Source organism: Lemur catta, chromosome 11 (assembly GCF_020740605.2).
Source record: "Lemur catta isolate mLemCat1 chromosome 11, mLemCat1.pri, whole genome shotgun sequence".
In the NCBI taxonomy this organism is placed as follows: Eukaryota; Metazoa; Chordata; class Mammalia; order Primates; family Lemuridae; genus Lemur; species Lemur catta.
In genome coordinates this window covers 68,813,607-68,835,542 of record NC_059138.1, presented here as the reverse complement: position 1 = coordinate 68,835,542, position 21,936 = coordinate 68,813,607, and the positions used below count along the sequence as shown (strand labels likewise).

The following is a 21,936-nucleotide window of genomic DNA, read 5'->3' as shown; positions in this document are numbered from 1 at the left end:
AATTCACCATAGCTAGACATATGACTCCCCTAATTTTATACTCCTAATTGGAAGTCAGATCCCCAGGTAATATCCAAAACTCATATTCTCAGCCACCTACACTTTGCAGTGAGTCAGCTCCTTTATTGAAAAGGAGCTCAAGAGACTGTTAAGGAAGTCTCTTCATCAGGGATTTAGCATTCAGAGACATTAAGAGGCATTCAGGCTGATGAAGTCATGAGAATTTTCAAACTATAAAGCTCTGATTTCTAATGAAATACAGCAAGTCTTATATCAACAACAAAACCCAAAATTCTTAAAAAGAGCTTTACAAAGAAAATAAGGCAGTGTCATCAGTTCAAATGTTGTTAGAAACCTTAGCCAGTAGGGTCCATATAAGAGGAGAGAGTGTGTGTGCACTCATTTAATTTTTGGTTTTTATGTATTTAAAAAATATTTATATAGAGCACATATTTCCATGTTTTACTTTTACCTATGGTTTTACTATTTTTATAGCATAGTATATATTTGTATACTAAAAAAATAGTGTGAAATTTTAAATTATCAAACAGGCTTTGATCTCAATTTCAAGCATTCAACACATAAGGGAAAAGTGGGATTAGTTTCCAGCTTCTCAATCTACAACTATCTTCCAGGAGATTAGTAAATTCTAAATCAAGGGTCACTGATATGTAAAGAGATTTACTTCTTATACACAGTGTAATAACAGAATCACAAATGAATTTTTAAAAAGTCAAATTCAAGCTTTCAAAACTGTCCTTATAGCATTGACCTGGTGAGCTCTCATGAGAATCACTACAAAAAAGACCTCTCCTGTGACTGAGAGTAAACTGTTCCATGAATCATATGAAAAGCCAGTGGCTTTTTGGACCCACCTATAGCATGAATAAACAAAGTCGATAAATGAATACCTCTATTTTCATTAAACGATCAAGAAACTTGTCAAATCTGCAAAACACCAGATGAGACTGGAAATCCCATGGTCTCAGCTCCTTATGTCCCACGAAATAACTTGCCAATCTTTTTCTATAGTTGAAAAAAGAATTCTTGAAAGTCTTTAAGATATTAGCAGCCACCTGCACCTTTTCCAGCGAGTCTTCAATTTCTCCCTTCAGAAGGTCCTCAGGTGAAAGGTAAGCTACTGCCTAGGATTTAATGAAAGGAAACAATGGTCAAAACATGCTTAATAATTTTCTTTTTACTGTAACCATCTCTGTTTCAATGGATCATTTTTAAATGCCAATGTCAAGAGTAAGGCTAGCAATGCCTTGAAACAGAAAACACAAATTCCAGAAATTCAGACACTTGGACTTTAATGACATACTTGTATAAGTTTGAATAATATACAGGAGATCCTAGTATTTCTGGATTTTTACATTCTAGCAATGACTACATTTTTGCTAACCCTCATAGACATGACAATTGTGTAATCTGAATTTGCATGGTTATTCCTACCAGCAAATATTCTGGGCAATTATTTTTTCATATAAAGAAATACAAAAACCATCAGGAGAAATCTGTCTGAACACGGATTTTTAAAATATGGTCACTTTACCTGGTAGTAGAGGGTCACCTGCAAGGATGAGAATGAGCTGATTAAGATGGGTATAACATTGGAAATTCTTTCAGGTTAGCAAACTTCTCTTCTAGGGGCTTAAGTAGCATTATAGAACACACAATCTAGCTGAGATATGGCGCATGAACTAGTTTTAAATAGCGGGAAAGGAAAGGGGAGAAAGATAAAAAGAAAAGACAAGCAGATCTGTATGGCGCTGGACAGACTCTCAGGGCACCATCATCCAGCACTCCCAGTTCTTCTCTCCACATATTTGTTATTAACATTCAGAATTCCCCTCTTCAAGGAACTCAAGAACCTATAAATTCTGAAGGTTCTTTTATATACTATTTCTTCCTGATTCATCTTAACCCCATGTAAATTATATGATTAAATTGTGTGCTTTTAATTTTGTGGTGGCTTAGAAAGTTGTTTAAGATCTCCATGGAGAATGCAGTGAAAGCCATTGAGTTCAACACACCAGATGGAAGGAAGGACTGTGTTTCTAAATGTAAACGTATGACCCTCCATCTCCTATCAATAGCAACACTTCTCCCTGCAATTATAGACTCTGTGCCATGAATCTGTAAAGCAATAAGAAAATCATTCATTCAGTGTCTGAAACCCCTACTGATAAGAATCCTTCAAGTTCTAGCTGTAGCTTCCCAGCCCATCCTCTTATTTCCCACTCAGATTGGGTAGAAAATTAACCTCTACATGAAGGCTGAGTGAAGACAAGACCCCATTACCGAAGCTTGTGTGTGCTATCATGCGAGGTGGCCAGATGATGCCTTTTACATGTCTGGCCTAATTGATGATGTCAATGGTCACTATTCAAAAACAAGTGAAGAGAAACACATTTGCTTTTAAAGCAACAAAGTTTTCTAAGTATGACTGTGATGTCAGTCGTAGGGCCACTGACGTAATGAAATGGGCAAAGCAGATCAGAAACAGCAGCAAATGGTGAAGGCCATGGTCACCTGGGCGGCCCCTGATCCATCTAAAGGGGCTCCTGAAGCTCTAGTCATTGCGCCAGTGGCTATGGCACAGCTAGCATGACTAGGTCTCTGACTTTTCCGTGGGGGCTGGAATGCTGGAATTTAAATGAAACCTATCCAATTTAAGTATTAGCAATAATTTTTTAAGTTAAAAGAAGTGAAAACATTGCATTGATCTGTGGACCAAATGTAGCTGATAGAATGCCAGCTTGTGAGCTCTAATATTAATACATAACATACAAAGGGTTCAAATTTTTACAAAAACATTGAGATCTATAAATTCATGAAAGCAAAGGACATGTAGGCTACAGGAAGCAATACAATTATGAAGAACATATATACTACTCAGCCACCAAAAGGAGTGAAATAATGTATTTTGCAGCAACTTGTGTGGAACTGGATGCCACTATTCTAAGTGAAATAACCCAAGAACAAAAAACCAAATACCACATATTCTCACTTATAAGTGGGGGCTAAGCTATGGGTGTGCATAGTCATACAGAGTGACTCAATAGACACTGGAGACTCAGAAGGTGTGCGATAAAAAATTACCTACTGGGTACAATGTACACTATTCAGGTGATGGGTATATTAAAACCCTAGACTTCTCTACTGTGCAATTATCCATGCAGCAAAAAAACATTTGTACCCCCAAGTCTATTTAAATTAAAAAAACTTTTTAAAAAAGAATATATAAAATGTGTAATCATACATATCACACAAAGTACAAATTAAAAAACAACCTGGTACCACTACATACCTAATAAGTGACCCCACATTTTTTTTTTTAAATGATAATGCTCAAAGCTGGCAGATTATAGTAAAACATTTGACACATTGATAACAGCAATGTAATTGATATAACCTTTTAGAAAATAATTTGTAAATATTAAATATTGCTCCAAAGCCATGAAAAGATTGCACTCTTTGATCAACATTAGGACTTTATATTAAACCAAGTATCCAAGTCAAGGAAAGGATCTTTGTATAGTTTTTTTCTGAATATTATTCACAATGAAGGAGGCTGGAAGGAACCTAAACATCTAGCATTAACAAAATCATTTTTCAAGAAGCTAGTAAAAATACTGTACTATGATAAAATGCATAAATACATGTAAAGATTGTGGGAAAGGAAAAATCCAAAATGCCGAATTTTAGGGTGCTAGAACTACAGGACTATTTCCATTGTTACAAATGTTGTATGAAAAGAATATTCCATAATTATCATTAGCACATCATGTATTATGCTGTAATTAGAAATAAAAACTTATTTTAGAATATAAAGCACAGTGTAATGGATAAGAACTCCATCACTTATTGGCTGAGTGAACTTTGGAGAGTTACTTCTCTGGGCTTCAGTTTTTTTCATCATAAAATGAAGCTACTAATAGTACCTATGTCATAGTGTTGCTATAAGGATTTATGAATTTTGTAACATGCTTATAAAAGTTCCTGGCAAAATAATAAGTACTGTACAGTGTTTGCCAAATAAATATATAAAATGAATAAAATTAGCAAACAATTGGAGAGGAGGAAAAGTTCAGGGAACCTAGCTATGCAAGTTGGCTCATTGCTGATTTTTTTTTATTCCTAACATCTTAGGGCAGATTTATTACAGTCTGGGACCTGCCGCATGGAGAATCAAGGAAATCAGGTCAATGAAACCTTTGAACAGAAGCCAGAGTAGGCAACGAGAGCAGCTACATTATTTTCTCAGGAGCTTGGCACACTCTGGCTGTTGACACAGGCTAGGGGCCAGGTTTACAGGCTTAAAGGCAAGCAGGGCTTCTTATAAACCATCTCTACCAGAGAATGGCCACCTCTGGGGTTTATCCATTAACAGAGCTCAGCAGTGAAACAGTTTTAATTATTCTCAAGAAAAGGGTCCCTAAAAAAGGGTTTGGGAGAAGTGATAGTTATAGTTGTTGACCCTGCAACAAGGATCATGGTATTTTGCAGGGGATCCAAGCCATTAGGCCCAGGGCACTTGCCGAACAACAGAGCAAAACTGAGTTCGCACAACCGAGGAACAGAAACAGAGCAAAATCAGAGGAGATGATGATAAAATATAAAAAGAAGCTAACCTATTTTTATCTCCTAACAATAGCTGCAACTAGCTTGTAAGTCAATAGTTTGGGCAAAGGAACAAAAAAGGAACTAGCTTTTACAGAGCCTATATTAAATATCAAGCACTACACTAGACATTTCACTTAGGTTCTCTCTTTTGATCCTCCCAGTAGCCATGGACTAGGCATTAAGCCCACTGACAGATATAGAAACTGAGGCTCTGAAAAGTAACTTAGCTTCCCCTAAGTGGTTCAATTATTAATAAATTTGAATCCAGGTTGGTCTGAGTCCAAAGCCCTGCCCACACACCACTCCATCTCTTCGGAAGCAGACAGAAAGAGAAAACAAACTGTAACAACTCAATGTCATACTCCAGAAACCCTAAATTGATGTCTGCAGCCCTGTCCTCTAGTCTGGCTTTTCCTCCTAAGTCCTTGGGGAAAATTGAGCAAATATCATCATCTTTCAAGTCTGTCTTAATTCATCTGAAAAATATCTGAATTGTGTCCCCCCAAATTGACATGTTGAAGGCTTAACTCCCAATATGACTGTATCTGCATATATAGGGTCTTGAGGAGATAATTAAGGTTAAATGAGGTTATGAAGATGAGGTCTTCATTTGATAGGACAGTGGCCTTATAAGAGGACACACTGAGAAGGCAGCCAGCTGCCTGCAAGCCAGGAAGTGGGCCCTCACCAGAACCTGACCATGCTGGTACCTTGATCTCAGACTCCTAGCTTCTAGAATTATGAGAATATAAATATCTGTTGTTTAAGCTTCCCAGCCTATGGTATTTTATAATGGCAGCCTGAGCAGACTAAGACACACTCCCAACTAAGAACCACTAGATTATGTGGCATCCAAGTATTTCTTCGCTCTCAAATTATGTAATATTCTCTGGTACTGTGGACACAGAAGAATCACAGTTCACACAGAAAGGGTAAGAAAGCAGAGGCAGGTGGTCTAATTGTTTTTTTTAAAAAAAAAACATTTTACAAGTTGGGCAAAATGTAGAGAAAAAATTATAAAAGAGATTTTTAAAGATAACAATGAATCAAAATTCTTTCAATACAATTCCCCTACTATTTTTTCAGGATTTTTTTTTTTTTTTGCCAGATTCTGTTAATTTACTTCACCTTTCCAAAAGACTGCTATCACCCAGTGTTTCTGTGAAAACAGAAGGGAAGGCTACAAAGAAGGTACTCTGTAGATCTGTCTTTTATTGGAAGCTGTCGTAAATGTCTTTGAAGAAATGTGGGATATTAAACAAGCAAAACCCAGCAACAACTTGTCCTTTGATTGTATCTGACTTATTTCCTGAACTCCCTTGTCATTTAGGATTAAAAAGTCACCTGGCCTTTGTTACCATAAATGTCCTTTCAGGGGCGGGGAGTGGGAGGGGGGAAGGAAAATGGTGTTCTTACTGTATACTACAATTATTTATTCTTCACTAGTCTAATAAAACCTACCTCACGGCAATGATTCTTATCATTCCTATTTTATATGCTTCATACCTGGTCAATGAAGAGATTGCAAAACTCTTTCAATAAAGCTATAACCCGAGCAGGGGTGTTATAAAACTTGGAATGACTCCAGATCAGACAGATGGTATGAAATAATGGGGCGATGAATACACAAGTCCGTGGAAATTCTGTCTCCTGGAGACGCTGAATGTGTCTCCTCAGAGGTCTCAGGTGCAGTTCCACATCTTGGGCTTCGAGGAGAGCTGAAAAGAAAGAACCATCATTAATGCGAAGCAGGCCCCTCCTTCTAAATTCACTTCATAAGTAGAAGAGGGAGAACTATGCAAAACAACAAGGCCACACTTAAATGTTGTCATATTTCCTTCTATATAACTTATCATACAATCTACACATGAGCAGTTTGGAATGTTTTATTGTCTGTAACTCAGCCATTCAGAAGATCACGGGTCCAGTTACTCACATAGCATAAATAAACTGACTGAAGACCCACCAGGAAAATATCCTTGGAGTCTAAAGAAATTTACTCAACCCCACGGAAACTATGGGAATAAAACATCTCTGCAATGCCATCGCTTTATGGCTGGGATTACAAGCTTCACCACCAGAATGTTAATTCCTCCTAGGTACTTGGTACAAGCACATCTGAATTGTTTATTTTTTATTATATATATTTATTGGGTACAAGATGTTACATGTATGTAACATGGAATGATTAAATCAGTCTAATATATCCATCACCTCAAATACTTATTTTCTGTAGTGAGAACATGTGAAATTTGCTGTTAGCAATTTTGAAATACACGATATATTATTATTGACCATAGTCACCATGCTGTGCAATAGATCTCAAAAAACTTTTTCCTACTGCCTAACTGAAACTTTGTACCCTTTGACCAACATCTCTCCATTCCCCAACTTCCCAGCCTCTGGGAACCACCATTCTACTCTCTGCTTCTATGAGTTTGATTGCTTTAGATTCCACATAATAAATGAGATCATGTCGCATTTGGCTTTCTGTGCCTCGCTTATCTTGCTTAGCATAATGTCCTTCTCTTTAAAGGCTGAATAGTATTCCATTGTGTATATACACCACATTTTCTTTATTTGGTCATCCATTGATGGATACTTAGGTTGATTCCATACCTTGGCTATTGGGAACAGTGCTGCAGTGAACACAGGAGTGCAGATATCTCTTGAACAACAGATTTCAAGTCATTTGGATATATCCTAGAAGTTCTGAATCATATGGTAATCCTATTTTTATTTTTTTGAGGAACCTCCATACTGTCTTCCATAATGGCTATAATTGTTTACATTTCCATCAAGAGTGTACAAGGGTTCCCTTTGCTCTACATCTTTGCCAACATTTGTTATCCTTTGTCTTTTTGATAATAGCCATTCTGACTGGTATGAAGTGGTATCTCATTGTGGTGTTAATTTGCATTTCCCTGATAATGAATCATTTATTGCCTCATTCCAGTTTCCTATGAGAGTAACTCATGCAATTATTGGGGAAAATTCTATTATTAATAAGGATATAACTTAAAATCACTAAGTATGGTAATGAAATTATTTTGTAACTAGACAGAGGCAATGGTTGTACAACACTGTGATGTTCTAAATGCCACTGAAACTATAAATACTTTAAAATGGTTAATTTTCTGTTTTTTGAATTTTACTTCAATATGAATTTTACTTCAATAAAAACAGTGTTAAGCATAGTAAAGGGAATACTTTTTAAAAATGCTATAGATATGAAGAAAAATTTAAATATTTAACTATAATTAACACTTAATCAAATCCAAATTTTTTCCTGATTAAAACTGGTCCTTTTAACATACCCTAAATAACCTCCATCAGACTTCACTTCACTCCTGAGCCTTAAAAATACCCTTAACTGTGAATAGGTTGCATTTATGAAAGCAGGGAACAAAGTAAATTCTTATTTTCATGTTATCCCAAAAGATTCATGTCAAAAAAAGAGACAAAAACAAACCCCTGCTGAATTTGTCACCAGGAATCAGGACTGCACCCACTCAAGCTGCTCTATTTGAGATGTAACCAATTAATCTGTCCACCTAACAGTAAAGCCCTGAGAAGAAAGAGAGGGTTCGGGAACTATTTTCTCCTCCAGATGCACTCACATTTTGAAGTTCATGTATTTTATCAATGTTAATTTCAAAATTAAATAATTGCATCTAATGGGTAAGTGCCCTTAAAATGTAATCAGAATGTCTGGTGATTTCATGAGCCTCAAGGATGTCTTTGGGAAGAGCTTTCTACCTCTAACTGACCATGGGTTTGGGCTACTTGTTCTACTGAAAAGTATTTTTTTCTGAATCTCCAGGCTGCATGCTCATAAGGTTCTGACGATCCCTGGGATTCATTCCTGTAGAAGCTGTGTCAATAGAAAACATTTATTGGCTGGACGCAGTGGCTCATACCTGTAATCTTAGCACTCTGGTAGGCCGAGGTGGGAGGATGGCGTGAGCTCAGGAGTTCAAGACCAGCCTAAGCAAAAGCGAGACCCCCATCTCTACTAAAAGTAGAAAAATTAGCCAGGTGTCATGACATACACCTGTAGTCCCAGCTACTCAGGAGGCTATGGCAGGAGGACTGCTTGAGCCCAGGAATTTGAGGTTGCTGTGAGCTACAATGATGCCTGCACTCTACCCAGGGTGACAGAGCAAGACTCTGTCTTGAAAAAAAAAAAAAAAAGAAAGAAAGAATTTATCTCATACTAACACAGGAAAAAAAGTACCAACAACTTGTACTTATTGAGGACATACCTACTAGGTGCCTCATACCTTGTGTAGTGTTTATGATGCCCCTAATTCAGTGGTTCTCAACTAGGGGAGATCTTGCCCCCAGGGGACATCAGGTAATGTTTGGAAACATTTTTGATGGTCACAATCTGGATGGAGCTAGTAGGTAGAGGACAGATGCTACTGAATACCTTATAATGTGTAAGATGGTTCCTTTACAACAAAGAATTATCTGGTCCAAAATTTTGATAGTGACAAGGTTGAGAAATACTAAATCCACATAGCAATTCTGCAAGGAAGGTGTTCAAATGCCAGTTTGGCCAATGAAAAACCAGAGGCTTAGCAAATTTAAGATGCTCAGTAAGCAGAGTTGGGACAGGAATTCAGATCTGACAGATCCACAAACCCAAACACTCTCCCCTTACCTACACCCTCTTTTCACACATAATTCATGGAGAAAACCCTAAAGAAATATCAAAACATTCTCAGAGTGAATTAATTTTAAGTATTTCCTAACCTTTCAAATGTTACACAGGAAAAAAATAAAAAGAAATGTTTTTAATGTTAGAAATGAGTGAAAAAAGCTATTTGTCTGTATTACCTCTAATTTTATTATTTAAAACTTCAGTATCAAGCATATCCATATTTGCTTAAGCATGCACAAAAAAACATGAATAGAAATCAAGAAACTGGGGAGGTTATTATTTTGGGGCAGAACTGAAACTAGATAGTAAGAAGACAAGGATGAGGAAGAGACTTTTCGCTGGATACCATTACCTATTCGAAATCCAAACAAACAAACTCTCTGCTTTGTATGTTTAATCTTCGCCAAAACTTCAGTGATAACTTTGAGTGACTTTAGCTTGTTAGCTAAATAAGGGGTAGATATCAAGCACACTGAGAGATTTGAACTGGTGAATAACTCATCATAGCCCAACTTGTTGATTAGAAAATCTCTACCCAGGGTTTTCATTTACTCTCTGCTCAATACAAAAGGCCTTCCCCCTCCACACACATATTCTAATTAACACTGGAGCCACTTGGGCAGGCACCTCCTATATACCAGACACACCAAAAGCAGTTCAGCATAGCTGGAGAATAAATTACAAAAGGTGAGATGAATTTATCATTAGAGCCAAGAGCAATCGCTTCATGAACACGCTCCTGGTAGAAGGGTGGATGCCCAGGTTGAGCAGGCAGGGGCTGGGACACAAGCAGATCATGACACTGACTCCAGAAAGAAGGGACAAACAAGGGTCTTACCATGTTCCACAGCCAGGAAGATGTCCTTCAAGGTAGGAAAATAGCTGCTCTTTTTAGCTTTCAAGATCTTAACCATTTTGAGGACAATAGGAGCCTGAAGCTAAATTAAAAGAAAAAAAAGTCCTTTAATATAAAACAAATTATGAAATACATGCATTCTGTGACAAAATATTTAAACTATATTCCACTCACACACACAATATCCACAGTATTTAACACTCAAAGGTCTATCCGGTTTCAAGTTGAAAATAACTTTAAAAATACATTTTCCCCCTTTAGGCTTATATTTTATTTTGCATTTAGGGTTTTTAAATTTGGATTTTTTAAAAAGTCAATTTACATTTTATTATATGTGTAAAATATTGATTTTTTTCATATAAAATTTCTCAGTCTGTTTCAGATAATCTCTGAGAGACACATGAATGCATACCCTGGTTTTTAGAACATTAAAGTAATTTGTGTGGCAAGCAGAGGAACTAAAAGTTAGCGCTTCCAAAGATGTTTCTCTCCACAAAGCAAGACTTCATTCCTTCCTGAACCAATTAAATCAACTAGATTAATTAAATCTTACAATCTTCAATGTTTCCCTGGGGAACCACTCCTTTATGAGGGAAGTAAAGATCTCAAATGCTGTCAAAATATTCTCATAAAGGCAAAGTTACTTTTGATCCTCATTAAATTCAGAAGTGCATACCATATATACAGCACTTTGGAGTGAGAAAAAAGAGCAGACTATTAAATCATACAAAGACAGTGTGTTAAAAAACCTTTAAAATTATTGAAAATTACTGCTGGGGAGACCTAATTCCACAACTGACTTTGCTAATTCAATATACAAACAGCTTCTAGAGCTATTTACTTACTTGATCATAAGTGTATGACAGATTCTCCTTCCTCATCGTCCAAAAATCTAGCTCAGTTTGTGGAGTCACGTGAAAATCATTCAGCAAAGGCCGCACTGAATCTTTTTCTACAATTTCTTGGATTTGATGTGACCATTTAATAACCACAGATTCGATTGCATGGAGTATTATCCTTTCATTTGACTGTAGCCTACAAACATTTAAGTGATTAATCAAATAATTCAAAGGTAAATCATTTTCTCCAATTAAAGATTTGGATTTTAATAGCTATTTTATGCATGTATAAGCTAATTTTCTAAATATAAATTTTTCAAAATCCATTATTTTTATGGTCTTTGAACTGGGACATTATGTTATTCTGTCACTGAGATGTCTCTAACATTAAAAAGCATTGTTAAAGAATTGTCATCCTCTCAAAAACCATTGTGCTAAAGGAATACTATTGTTGACATCATGGCAATTGTTATAGTTTGCTTTTCGTGAGGTTGGATTTTTAAAAGCTGGAAATAATATACATGGTGCTTCTGCACTTATTTTTAAAATACAATGTAGTTATAATTCTCTATTTGCTAACAGTTTGCTAGAGATGTTCTGTTAAATAGGTATTGCTCTCCATTTTAATATCTCGTATATATCGTATTGTTTACGTACGTGGTCTCCGAATAATTCCGATCCAGGTCAATCTTTCCTGCAATAGTGGGAATTGGGAGAAGAGTTCTTCTAGACATTTTGCCCCTAAAAATATGCATCTTATTTTTCACAACTTCTACATGACATTCCATATCTTGTGAAGTAAAACAGGACCAGGATGTATGGTTGTTCTTATTAGAAAGAACTGGCACTAAAATCTAGAGAAAGAGAAACATTTTTAAAAGCAGTTAAATGAATTCATAGACAATGTGTTCCTTCAAAGATTCTCTTGTCATACAAAACCGGCAACGAAACCACTTGATTTCATAAATATCCTCCAGTAACACCAAATCTACAAAGAGAGGACACAGTGACCCCAATTAGACATAAATTCTGTCAAAGTGGAAATACTATACTGCCTGTGCACTCATTTGCCCATTTATCAAACACTGTATGAAATAAGCGAAGTCACGTCAAGTAAGTAAACTAATTTCTTAATGCAAACCGAGTGAGTATATTAATGAAAAAAATCTTTTTGACAATTCATAATAGCAAAGATGTGGAATCATCCTAAGTGCCCATCGATTCATGAGTGGATAAGAAAATGCGGTATACATATACCATGGAGTGCTGCTCAGCCATAAAGAGGAATGAAATAATGTCTTTTGCAGCAACTTGGATGGAACCACAGACTGTTATCCCAAGTGAAGTATCCCAGGAATGGAAAACTAAACACCACATATACTCTCTAATAATTAGGAGCTAATAGATGGACACAGAGATGTGAAGGTCAATGGAAATCAAGAAGAGGGGAGGAAGAGGAGAAGGGTAAAAACCTACTTACTGGGTACAATGAACACTGTTCAGGTAATGGGGACACTAAAGCCCCAATTTAAGCATTACAAAAGATATCCATGTAACAAAAACATTCATACTCCCTTAATATTTTGAAATTTAAAAAAATCTTTTTGAATCATATAGAAGCTAAAAGTAATCTTCTCAAGCTCTGGGTGGCATCCCAGTAGAATAAAGTTTGGATAGTCAGAACAATGTTTATTCAACCATATGGATTTTTTTTTCAGAGCTCCTTCTACCATTAAATGAGGAACATCAATGAAACTAGGTGAAAACCCTTAAAAAGTATATTTTGTATTCCCAGAGCCTAGATGTAATGTAATGAATAAGAGCATGCTGAGTTAATGAAGTTGGTCTCTTCTTGCTTTCCCACTCCTCTCCATAATCTATTCATTTTAAACATTTTCATTTTTTTATACAATCTGCCCAATTTGTAAGCATTATACTATTAAATTTGAATTAGCCAAAATGCTCAGAAAATAGTCATTCCACCTTTTTAAGGTTTATTCTGACGATATAATCTTCTAGTTAACTAAAAACAAACTGAAAATTTACTTTTGTTTTTGAATGGTGCTGTAATAAATCTATCCAAATGATATTATTATTACATCTTCCACTCAGCACCCACTATATGTCAAGCTAGAAATATGGAGAATAATAAGAAATAGTCCCTGCCCTCAATAAGCTTAGTGGATGAGGTCCCAGAAATTATGACCCTCAATGTAAGAACTGCCCTAATTACAGGTATGTTCAGGATGAATATGAAAACATGAGAGAGATATCTGCCCCTGGGAGGGAATGGCACTACCAGATAAGCTGTTACTTACTTTGAATCTTCCAGATGAAAGAACAGGGCAAGACAGGTGCTACGGTCTAAATGTTTATATCCTCTCAAAATTCATATGTTGAAATCCTTACCCCCAAGGTGATGGTATTAGGGTGTAAGGTATTTGGGAGCTGATTAGGTCATATGGGCAGAGCCCTCATGAATAGGATTAGTGTCCTTATAAAATAGGCCCAAGGGAGCTTGTTCACCCTTTACACCAAGTGAAGACACTATCTATAAACCAGGAAGTCCTCACCAGACACCTGAACCTACTAGTGCCCTGGCCTTGAACTTCCAGCCTTCAGAACGGTGGGAAATAAATTTATACTGTTTATAAGACACCCAGCCTATGTTTTTTTGATTATAGAAGCCCAAACAAAGTAAGATGGTGAGCATTCCAGAAAATGGAATACTGATAAATGAAATCACGGGGGTCTCAGGCAGTAACAGTGCATACAGGAAAGCGCCAGCTGCCTGGAACCAGAGCCAGCACTCCTAAGGGGAATGGCAACCAGGGGCTGCGAGGAAGGCTGGGCAGTTCATGCAGCGCTTTGGAAACCAGGCAGAAGAGTTTAGGTTTGTTGGGCTGAACATGCTTTCTAGATTAAAATCCCTAGAATCAACAGCTTTTTCTAAAAGTCGAGCACAAAGAAAATGCCAGTTATTCATCATTTCTAATTTGCAGAATACTCTTTCAGACTTTCAGTCTATTTACTATTCCATGATGAGGCCAACTTGTTAAAAAAAACTTAATGCTTGCATCATGAGCTACAGGTAAAACTGCTATTAATATGGAATTCTGAGCTGCATGCTTTGGTAGGCAATTAGCCAAGTAAACAGCTGAAGTATTTCTATACATACAATTGAAAACAAAAAGATCTGGGATATGCTTGCTAATCACAATAAATTTTATCAAACTACATGCAAATTCAATTAATTTGAGGTTTTTATATTTAGTTGGGAATTTTGCCTAGTTTTCATGACTTGTAAGAAAAATCCCAAACTTTTTCTGTGAACCAAAATAATTTGGACCTGTTTGCTATGTTGATACAAAACTATAGATAAAAGAGCTATCATGCCTTTGCTGTGTCACTCTTAACTTACCTTCCTTTTTTTTTTTATCCGTTTTTAAACTGGGCAGTTTCTCTTGACAATAGTTTTTAAATCACTAGATAATTACCTAGCAAATACTTTCAAAATACAGAAGCCTGAGCCCCTCCAGACTTTTGAAATTGAAATGTCCAAGGTCAGGGCCCAGACACTGAGAACCAAATGATACTTCCATTTTGCCTTGGTAACCATTCACAATTATTCTTTCTTTTGAAATTTGGGCTAATACAATATGTAAATAAAGAAATAACCCCATGACATTTTAAATACTTTTGGTAAGTACAATTACATGACCCAATACAGTCACAAATAATAAGGTATGGAAACACACGATAATGTTGAGGGGCGAGCAAACTTTTTCTAGAATATTACACAGATCCTGGCACTGAGATAAACTCATCGAAAGCTTAGAGGAATTTGAAAAAGTTTTGTACCTTCTGTTGCCAGATACAAATGGTAGGGCAAGAATTCCAATCAGAGTGTAGCCTTGCCCTTCCAAGCCCCAGCTCATGGCAGTCTAGATTTGAATAATGGCCAAAAGTCTTCAGATTCAGTTCAATAAAAATTTCCTGCATGCCTGCTACAAACCAAAAACTGTTCCAGGTACTGAAAATAGAAAACCTTCTTCTTAGCATGTCCCTGAAATCAGCTAAAACCAAGCAAATTCAACAGGAGGGGAGGGAAACCTAGGCAGGGTACTGAAATTGGGGGTTAGAGGCTTTCGCTAGCCCAAAGACAGCAAGAAAATACCTCCTTGTTTTTCCACTCTTGTGATACCTCACCTAGTAGAATGGGCTCCAGCTCTAACCAAGATAATACAAGAGGTGCTAGATCACCATTGTTTTCTGTGGCTGAGCAGAGTTGGTATTAACTGATCAACACTTATGTGCACATATGGTAGTAACATTCATCGGGTAGGGGGCAGGTGAGGAGGGGAGGAGGGGATGGGTATATTCACATCTAATGGGCGCGGCACACACTGTCTGGGGGATGGACACGCTTGAAACTCTGTCTCTGGTGGGGCAAAGGCAATATATGTAACCAAAACATTTGTACCCCCATAATATGCTCAAATAAAAAAAAAAAGCAAATGCCTCCTTTCAAGAAGACAGCAAAAGAGATTCAGAAAGTAGAAGAGGTGTGATAAAGGAAGATTGGTATAAATCACTAGTAATAAGTATGTTAGCAATTTTCCTACCTTAAATAGTGGCCTTAGCAGGGCTGCATTGATCACAGAGATCTGATTTAGCAATGCAAATTTAGGAACTGACTTGTAGACAGACACCTAACTCAGTGGTTCCCAAAGATTACTGTATATTAGAATCACTTGGGAATCTTAAACAACTGCTGCCTGATGCTCCGAATTAAGTGGTATGAGGTGTAACCTGGGCATTGATATGTTAGAAAGTTCCCCCAGCTGATTCTAATGGTCAGCAAAGATTGAGAGCAGCTGCTGTAGTTCTGTGGACCCTGGTTATTAGGTATCTATCAAAGCTGGCCCATGAACAAACAGCAGATTAGAAATGCAGAATCTTGGGCTCCACCCTAGACTGATTTCATAAACCATTCTGTCTTAGCAAAATACCCTCAGGTGGTTCTTATGCACATTAAACTGTCAGTAACATTTGCTTAGAGAGCAATTGTCCGATTTTTTTTCCCCCAATTTCAGGCACATGATGCTCATCCCTGATTTAAGGGGCAAAAAAGGAATTTTAAGGCAACTATCTCTAACCCTTTGTCTCCATCACCTTTTTCCATTATCTGTAATGAATGAAACTTAGCTTGTAAATGTCAATTTCTAACAGGAATCTGAAAAACTGATAATCTTCACTTCAAAGTATAAGTTTGTCTCTATTCTGAACATGAAATTTAAAACTTACTGCTAAGTATAAAAGCCTATTCAAATCAAGCTGCTTTTAATTTACTTCCATTATTTCAAAAGAGATGGAGGGAAGAAGGGAGGTATCACCTGCCACATTACCACCTGTTGAATATTAGCATCAGTATCAGCTTATTTCAGGAACGGCGTAAAAACAATCACTCTCCATCCACTTGGGTAAACGAACTACTGGCTTCTACATTTTCTTTTTTGAATTGCCAGGGTTGCCCCAAATAATTCCAAATGTCATGGAGATAAATGAAAGGTTCAAATATTAAATATAGAATAGTACCTCGTCTAGAAAAACAGATACATGTCCAAGAGATGATGCAGGTAACTCTCCAAATAAAACCATTTGAGAGAAATCATTTACTCCAGTGCTTTCAGTAATCTTCTTGGCAATATAAACAAGTTTATGTTTTGCATTTCTTGGAATCTGAAACGAGAGCAAGATAATTAGTTCAAATTCACTATGTAGTTTCTTTGTTAACAAGCAGGATTTACTGTATCCAACTTGTAGCTAGATTCCTAGCAGAAGAAACAAAATTTGGCATCTTGCCTACCTTTACAAATAAGGTCCTTTCTACTGCTCTTCCCTATTATGCAGAGTGTATACAATTTTCTTTGTTCTTTTATAATGCTAATTTCACACCATTACTGCTGAGGAAATGTCACCTTTTTAAAGGCATGTCAGTTACACCAGGTCATTATCTACCATAAAATCTCATAATTAAAAAATAAGGAGCACAAAGGGATGCTTCAATCCTTTTTTTAGAGACAGGGTCTCACTCCACCCAGGCCAGAGTGCAGTGGCACAATCATAGGTCACTGCAGTGTTGAACGCCAGGGTTCAAGCAAAGCAATTCTCCTGCTTCAGCCTCCTGAGTAGCTAGGACTACAGGTGTGCACCACCACACTTGGCTATTTTTACTTTTTTGGTAGAGATGGGGTCTCACTATGGTGCCCAGGCTTATCTCAAACTCCTGACATTAAGCACAATGCTCTCACCTGGGCATTTCAAAGTGCTGGGATTATAGACTTGAGCCACTGAGCCCAGACAAATGTTTCAATCTTAAAAGGTTATTCTTTCTTATCTTCTCTTATTTGGAAATAAACCAAACTGAGATAAAGATAAGGCATAAGAGGTTAATCTGTATTTCTTTCAGAGAATAAAAGTGTTAAACCAAAACATTCTAACATTTCTGCAACTCCTGAGTCATTCCTTTAGATATTATAATGACCATTTAACTTAGATGATACTTTAAGTAAGTGTTCTATTGCCTTGTCTATTAACAAACTTTTTAACAACAAATTATGATCAGGAGAGTACTAAAACAAAAAATTTCAAAATTCACGATACCCTAAGGTAACCTTCCTGTTATTCTGTTTCTTCCCTGGGATCCTATTTCCCAGCTATTACAATGACCACATCTAATGATATCACTTTACAACAACAAACTGCGGCACTGCACTGCCTAAAGAATCTTTCTCCAAGCTCTTCACACTTGAAAAATACTAAGTAAAAATCCTCGTGGACAAGCAATCTAAATTAGAGGGGGAAAAAGAAAAAAAAAAAAGAGGGAGAAAGGGGCCGGGCGCGGTGGCTCATGCCTGTAATCCTAGCACTTTGGGAGGCCGAGGCGGGCGGATTGTTTGAGCTCAGGAGTTCGAGACCAGCCTGAGCAAGAGCGAGACCCCGTCTCTACTAAAAATAAAGAAATTATCTGGACAGCTAAAATATATATAGAAAAAATTAGCCAGGCATGGTGGCTCATGCCTGTAGTCCCAGCTACTCGGGAGGCTGAGGCAGGAGGATCGCTTAAGCCCAGGAGTTTGAGGTTGCTGTGAGCTAGGCTGACAACACGGCACTCACTCTAGCCCAGGCAACAAAGTGAGACTGTCTCAAAAAAAAAAAAAAAGAGGGAGAGAGGAATGAAAGACCTGCTCCCCCAAATGGGTGATAAACATGTGTGCACAGACTGCCTGGGCACCCCTTTTTAAGCACTCAGTGTTTTCCCCTGGGATGAAGTGGGGTTCACAGGTAGTCAAACTGCATACACGACAAGTTACATGGGCTCTGTCAAACACCGCATTTTTTAAAGGCTATCACTCCAGAGTGACCCAAGAGAGACTGAAACGGAAGTTACTTGGCACAGAAAACTCACCGTGCTCCTAACACGCAGGCGGCTGGAGGAATGGTTGGTTTGCCTGCGTCCCCGGGCGGGATCAGCCCGAACCGAGAGGGTGTTTGGCCAGAGCCGAGGGGCTGACCCCGGCACTAACCCACAGCCGCCAGCTGCTGCAGAGCGGGCGCACCTGGGGCGGGGGGTGGGGGCTGACTTCACTCAGGGACTTCAAGGCAAGTTGTTGAAAGCGCCCGAGTGCGTGTCCCCGGGGGAACTCCAGGAGGCCAAGCTGCACTGTCCCCCGCCTGGGCGGGCGGCGTGGCAGGTCCCTCCGCTTGTCGTCTCTTACCTCCCGGGTGGCCTCGAGCTGCCCCGCGGCGGCGACGCCGAACACAAGATAGGCGGGGTTGGTGCTTTCCAGAAACTCCCCCAGAACCTGCCGGTTGTCTTCGCTCTCCAAATACTGGCTCCACTTCTCCCCCGGGAACCCCAGCATCTGCTCCAGGCGGCCGCCGAGGAAGCGCACCCGCGCATCTCGGCCGAAACCCCGCGCTCTCCTGGCCGCAGCCTCTTCCTCATCTTCCTCTTCCTCCTCCTCCCCCTCCTCGTGCTCCACAGTGCCCGCCGCCTCCAGGCAGGCCCCCGGGCTTAGGCGAAGGGTCTGGGCTTCCCGGAAGCCTCGCCCTTCTCGAGCTGCCGCCGGGGCTGCCATCGGGCACGTCCCAGGGGACGCGGGGCCGGCCGGCTCCTCGCGCGTCCTCTGCGCCAGCCCCGAGCGGGCGAGGACACTCCTCCGCCACCCCCGGAGGCGCCCACCCTCCTCCGCGATCGCTGCGAGCGCTGACCCCAGTCCCCCACCTGCTGCTACACGGCGACCGCGCAACAGCGCGCAGCGAAAGCCCAGCCGGCCGAGGCGACGGCCTGGGACAAGCAGCGCGTCCCGTTTCCCGGGGGACGGTGTCCCCGCCCCGGCCCGCTGGGGGCGGAGTGAGCGCACCGCGCACCACGCCCCGCCGCCCGGTAGAGGCCGGGGCCCACCCAGGCCCTTGGGCGTTGGGTCCCAACCCCGGCCAGGGAGAGGCGTGCCCCGGGCTGGCCAAGCCCCCGGTGGGCTAACTCCACTGCCCTCGGGCTCCTTCCCCTGCGGGACCTCTTCGCGGGACTTCCAGTGAGGGAGGACAACGAACAGCCCAGTCCTGGCTGTCTCGCTGCTAAACCCTTTCTTTACCTTGATCAGTTCATGGAATCCCTAGAAAGCCAGGGCTCTGACAGGTCAGTCTTTATTGGCAAGGGACTAAGTCACAAAGTGATTAACGAATGGTGGAACCGGGATTCAGGGCCAAAGTTGAGAGCTTGTGTTCACCTTGCCTGAGGGTGTCCAAATATTAGCCGAAAAGAGCCAGCCCTGCAGTTCAACTTTCCCAGTTGTAGAAATCCAAGGGGTACAAATTCGCAGTCCCGATGCCCATCCTCAACTGACACTGGAATTTATTAAATAGTATGTGCAATAAGAGAACGCATGGCTTTCTTGGGAAACTCCAAAGCATTCAGAAAACCTGTAGAACTATCATTCAATTCAAGAGTAAAAAGGTCAAAGGAGAAAAGTTTCCCATTGAAAACAGTCTTCATAATAGCGAAATGGCATTTCACTGCGGTCTATTAGTGGCTCTATTGTTGAGACTATTACGGAAATTCTGGTTGCTGAAGCAGCCAGAATTAAAAAGTTTAGTTCATAAACTAAACTTTTTTTAGTCCTTCTCCTTTGTTAATTGTTCATTTCTAACCAAAGACTTCAACCCCCACCCCTTCTATAGAGGCTACTTAAGGAATGTTGCCCTCAGGAATCCGTTATAACACCTGATTGTTGTTAAATATTAATAGATGTTCCCAGCAAGACTTGAGGCTTCAACGGTTTTTCTTCTCAGGGTATTAATTGTCTCTGAAAACCATCTATAAGCTTTCTAGTTACGTGATCAGAATCTTGAATTAGCACAGGCTCTGGGCAAGCCTTTATGATTAATTTCAGGGCTGTCAAGTCTGCTCTGTATGGTTCATGATAATCTTTGGGGCGCCCAGTTGGTGTAGAAACCCAGCGATCAGGAGTGCCTATCCTCTCCTGTCACCCTTATGTTCCAGCTTTGAATCCCCATACCCCAGAAAAACAGGAATTCTGTAAATAATAGTTACATAAAATTGAAAGTGAGTAATCCACTTTCAAATCCAGCAGGAAAAAAGAAATTTTAAATAGTGCTAATATTAAAGTACAATTTTCAAAAAGTTAAATATGTAACTCAAAATATAGAATGAAGCCATGTCAAAGATTTGTTTAACTCGTTAATGAGGGAACCAATAAAATGGTTATCTTAGTTGCAAGGTCAGTCAGAGAAAAAGATTTATAGGCATTGGTGAAAGACTGTGGGAATCCGATTGCTAGGCTACCTAAATACTCATTAATGTCAGACAGTGCAATATGATCCTTTGTGGTTTTTTTAAGAATAATTTATTCAGAAAAAACTTACATCTATAATGAACACAAATCTATAAAAATATAACTTCATGGAGTTTTGAGTCTTTAATTAATCATAGGTAATGAGTCCAAAAAAGGTAGTTTTTTTCCTAAATAATTAATCCTTTGGTGGGCCAGTTAAGTGCTATTCCAATATGACAATGAAAGGACTTGCCATTTTTGCTTACCTTATTCCCAAGTTTTGAGTATTTTTCTCAATAATAATAGCTAATGTTTATCAAGTGCAAACTACGTGCCATGTACTGCACTGTGTTCCTTTATATGATCAACAAATATTTATTGAATCCCGCCTAAGCGCCAAACACTGTTGTTGGTGTTGGGGAATACTACAGAAAACAAAACACACAAAGTTCCTGCCCTTGTATTACTAATACAAGCTAGACTTATACTGGCTAGACAAAGCTATACCAACTGGGTTTTTCCATTTCTATTTTCTAGTTGCCTTAGTTTCCTCATCTGAAAAATGAAAAATAAGATGGTAGATTAGATTATTGCTTAACAAATATCCCCACCTCCCAGCTTCATGAGAAGAGTATTCTTATACTTTTTCATCCTATTGTAGTATGGTTGGCCACGTGACTTGCTTTAATCAATGTGATGTTGGCAGATGGGTAGAGGCTTGAAATGTCTTTGCATGGTGAGGCTTGCCCTCTTGTGCCTCTGCCATTTTCATGAGAAGAACATCCTCAGCTAGCTTGCTAGTGCAAGGAACCAACCTAGACCCCATTTGTAGTAGCTCAGAGGCAAGTCCAGCTAAGCCTAGTCTTGCTCAGTTTCCCCTCAGTCAGCCCACAGATACATGAACAAAAATAAATGATTATCATTTTAAGCCACATAGTTGTTGTGAGGTCTGTTACGCAGTGATCGTATGACAATAGTAGATAATATACCACATCATAAGGTTGTTGTGAGAAGTAATTCAGTTTAAATTAATTTTTTTCTTTTTTTTCCACACCCCCCCCCAATCCAGCTTAAATACATAAAAAG

General features: G+C 39.0%; 1 protein-coding gene across 1 annotated transcript in view; it reads right to left on the bottom strand.

The window, feature by feature from the left end:
- The window catches only part of DNAH11 (dynein axonemal heavy chain 11), a 301,905-nt gene extending 282,684 nt beyond the window's left edge, over positions 1 to 19,221 (bottom strand). Inside the window, exons 1-7 of the mRNA XM_045564154.1 lie at positions 18,772 to 19,221; positions 16,589 to 16,732; positions 11,648 to 11,844; positions 10,997 to 11,186; positions 10,134 to 10,233; positions 6,136 to 6,347; positions 912 to 1,145 (exon numbers count right to left, since the gene is read on the bottom strand). Coding sequence (XP_045420110.1) covers positions 912 to 1,145; positions 6,136 to 6,347; positions 10,134 to 10,233; positions 10,997 to 11,186; positions 11,648 to 11,844; positions 16,589 to 16,732; positions 18,772 to 19,134 — 1,440 coding nt within the window. The 5' untranslated portion in view covers positions 19,135 to 19,221. The remainder of the gene's footprint in view (positions 1 to 911; positions 1,146 to 6,135; positions 6,348 to 10,133; positions 10,234 to 10,996; positions 11,187 to 11,647; positions 11,845 to 16,588; positions 16,733 to 18,771) is intronic.
- Positions 19,222 to 21,936: the final 2,715 nt, after the last annotated feature.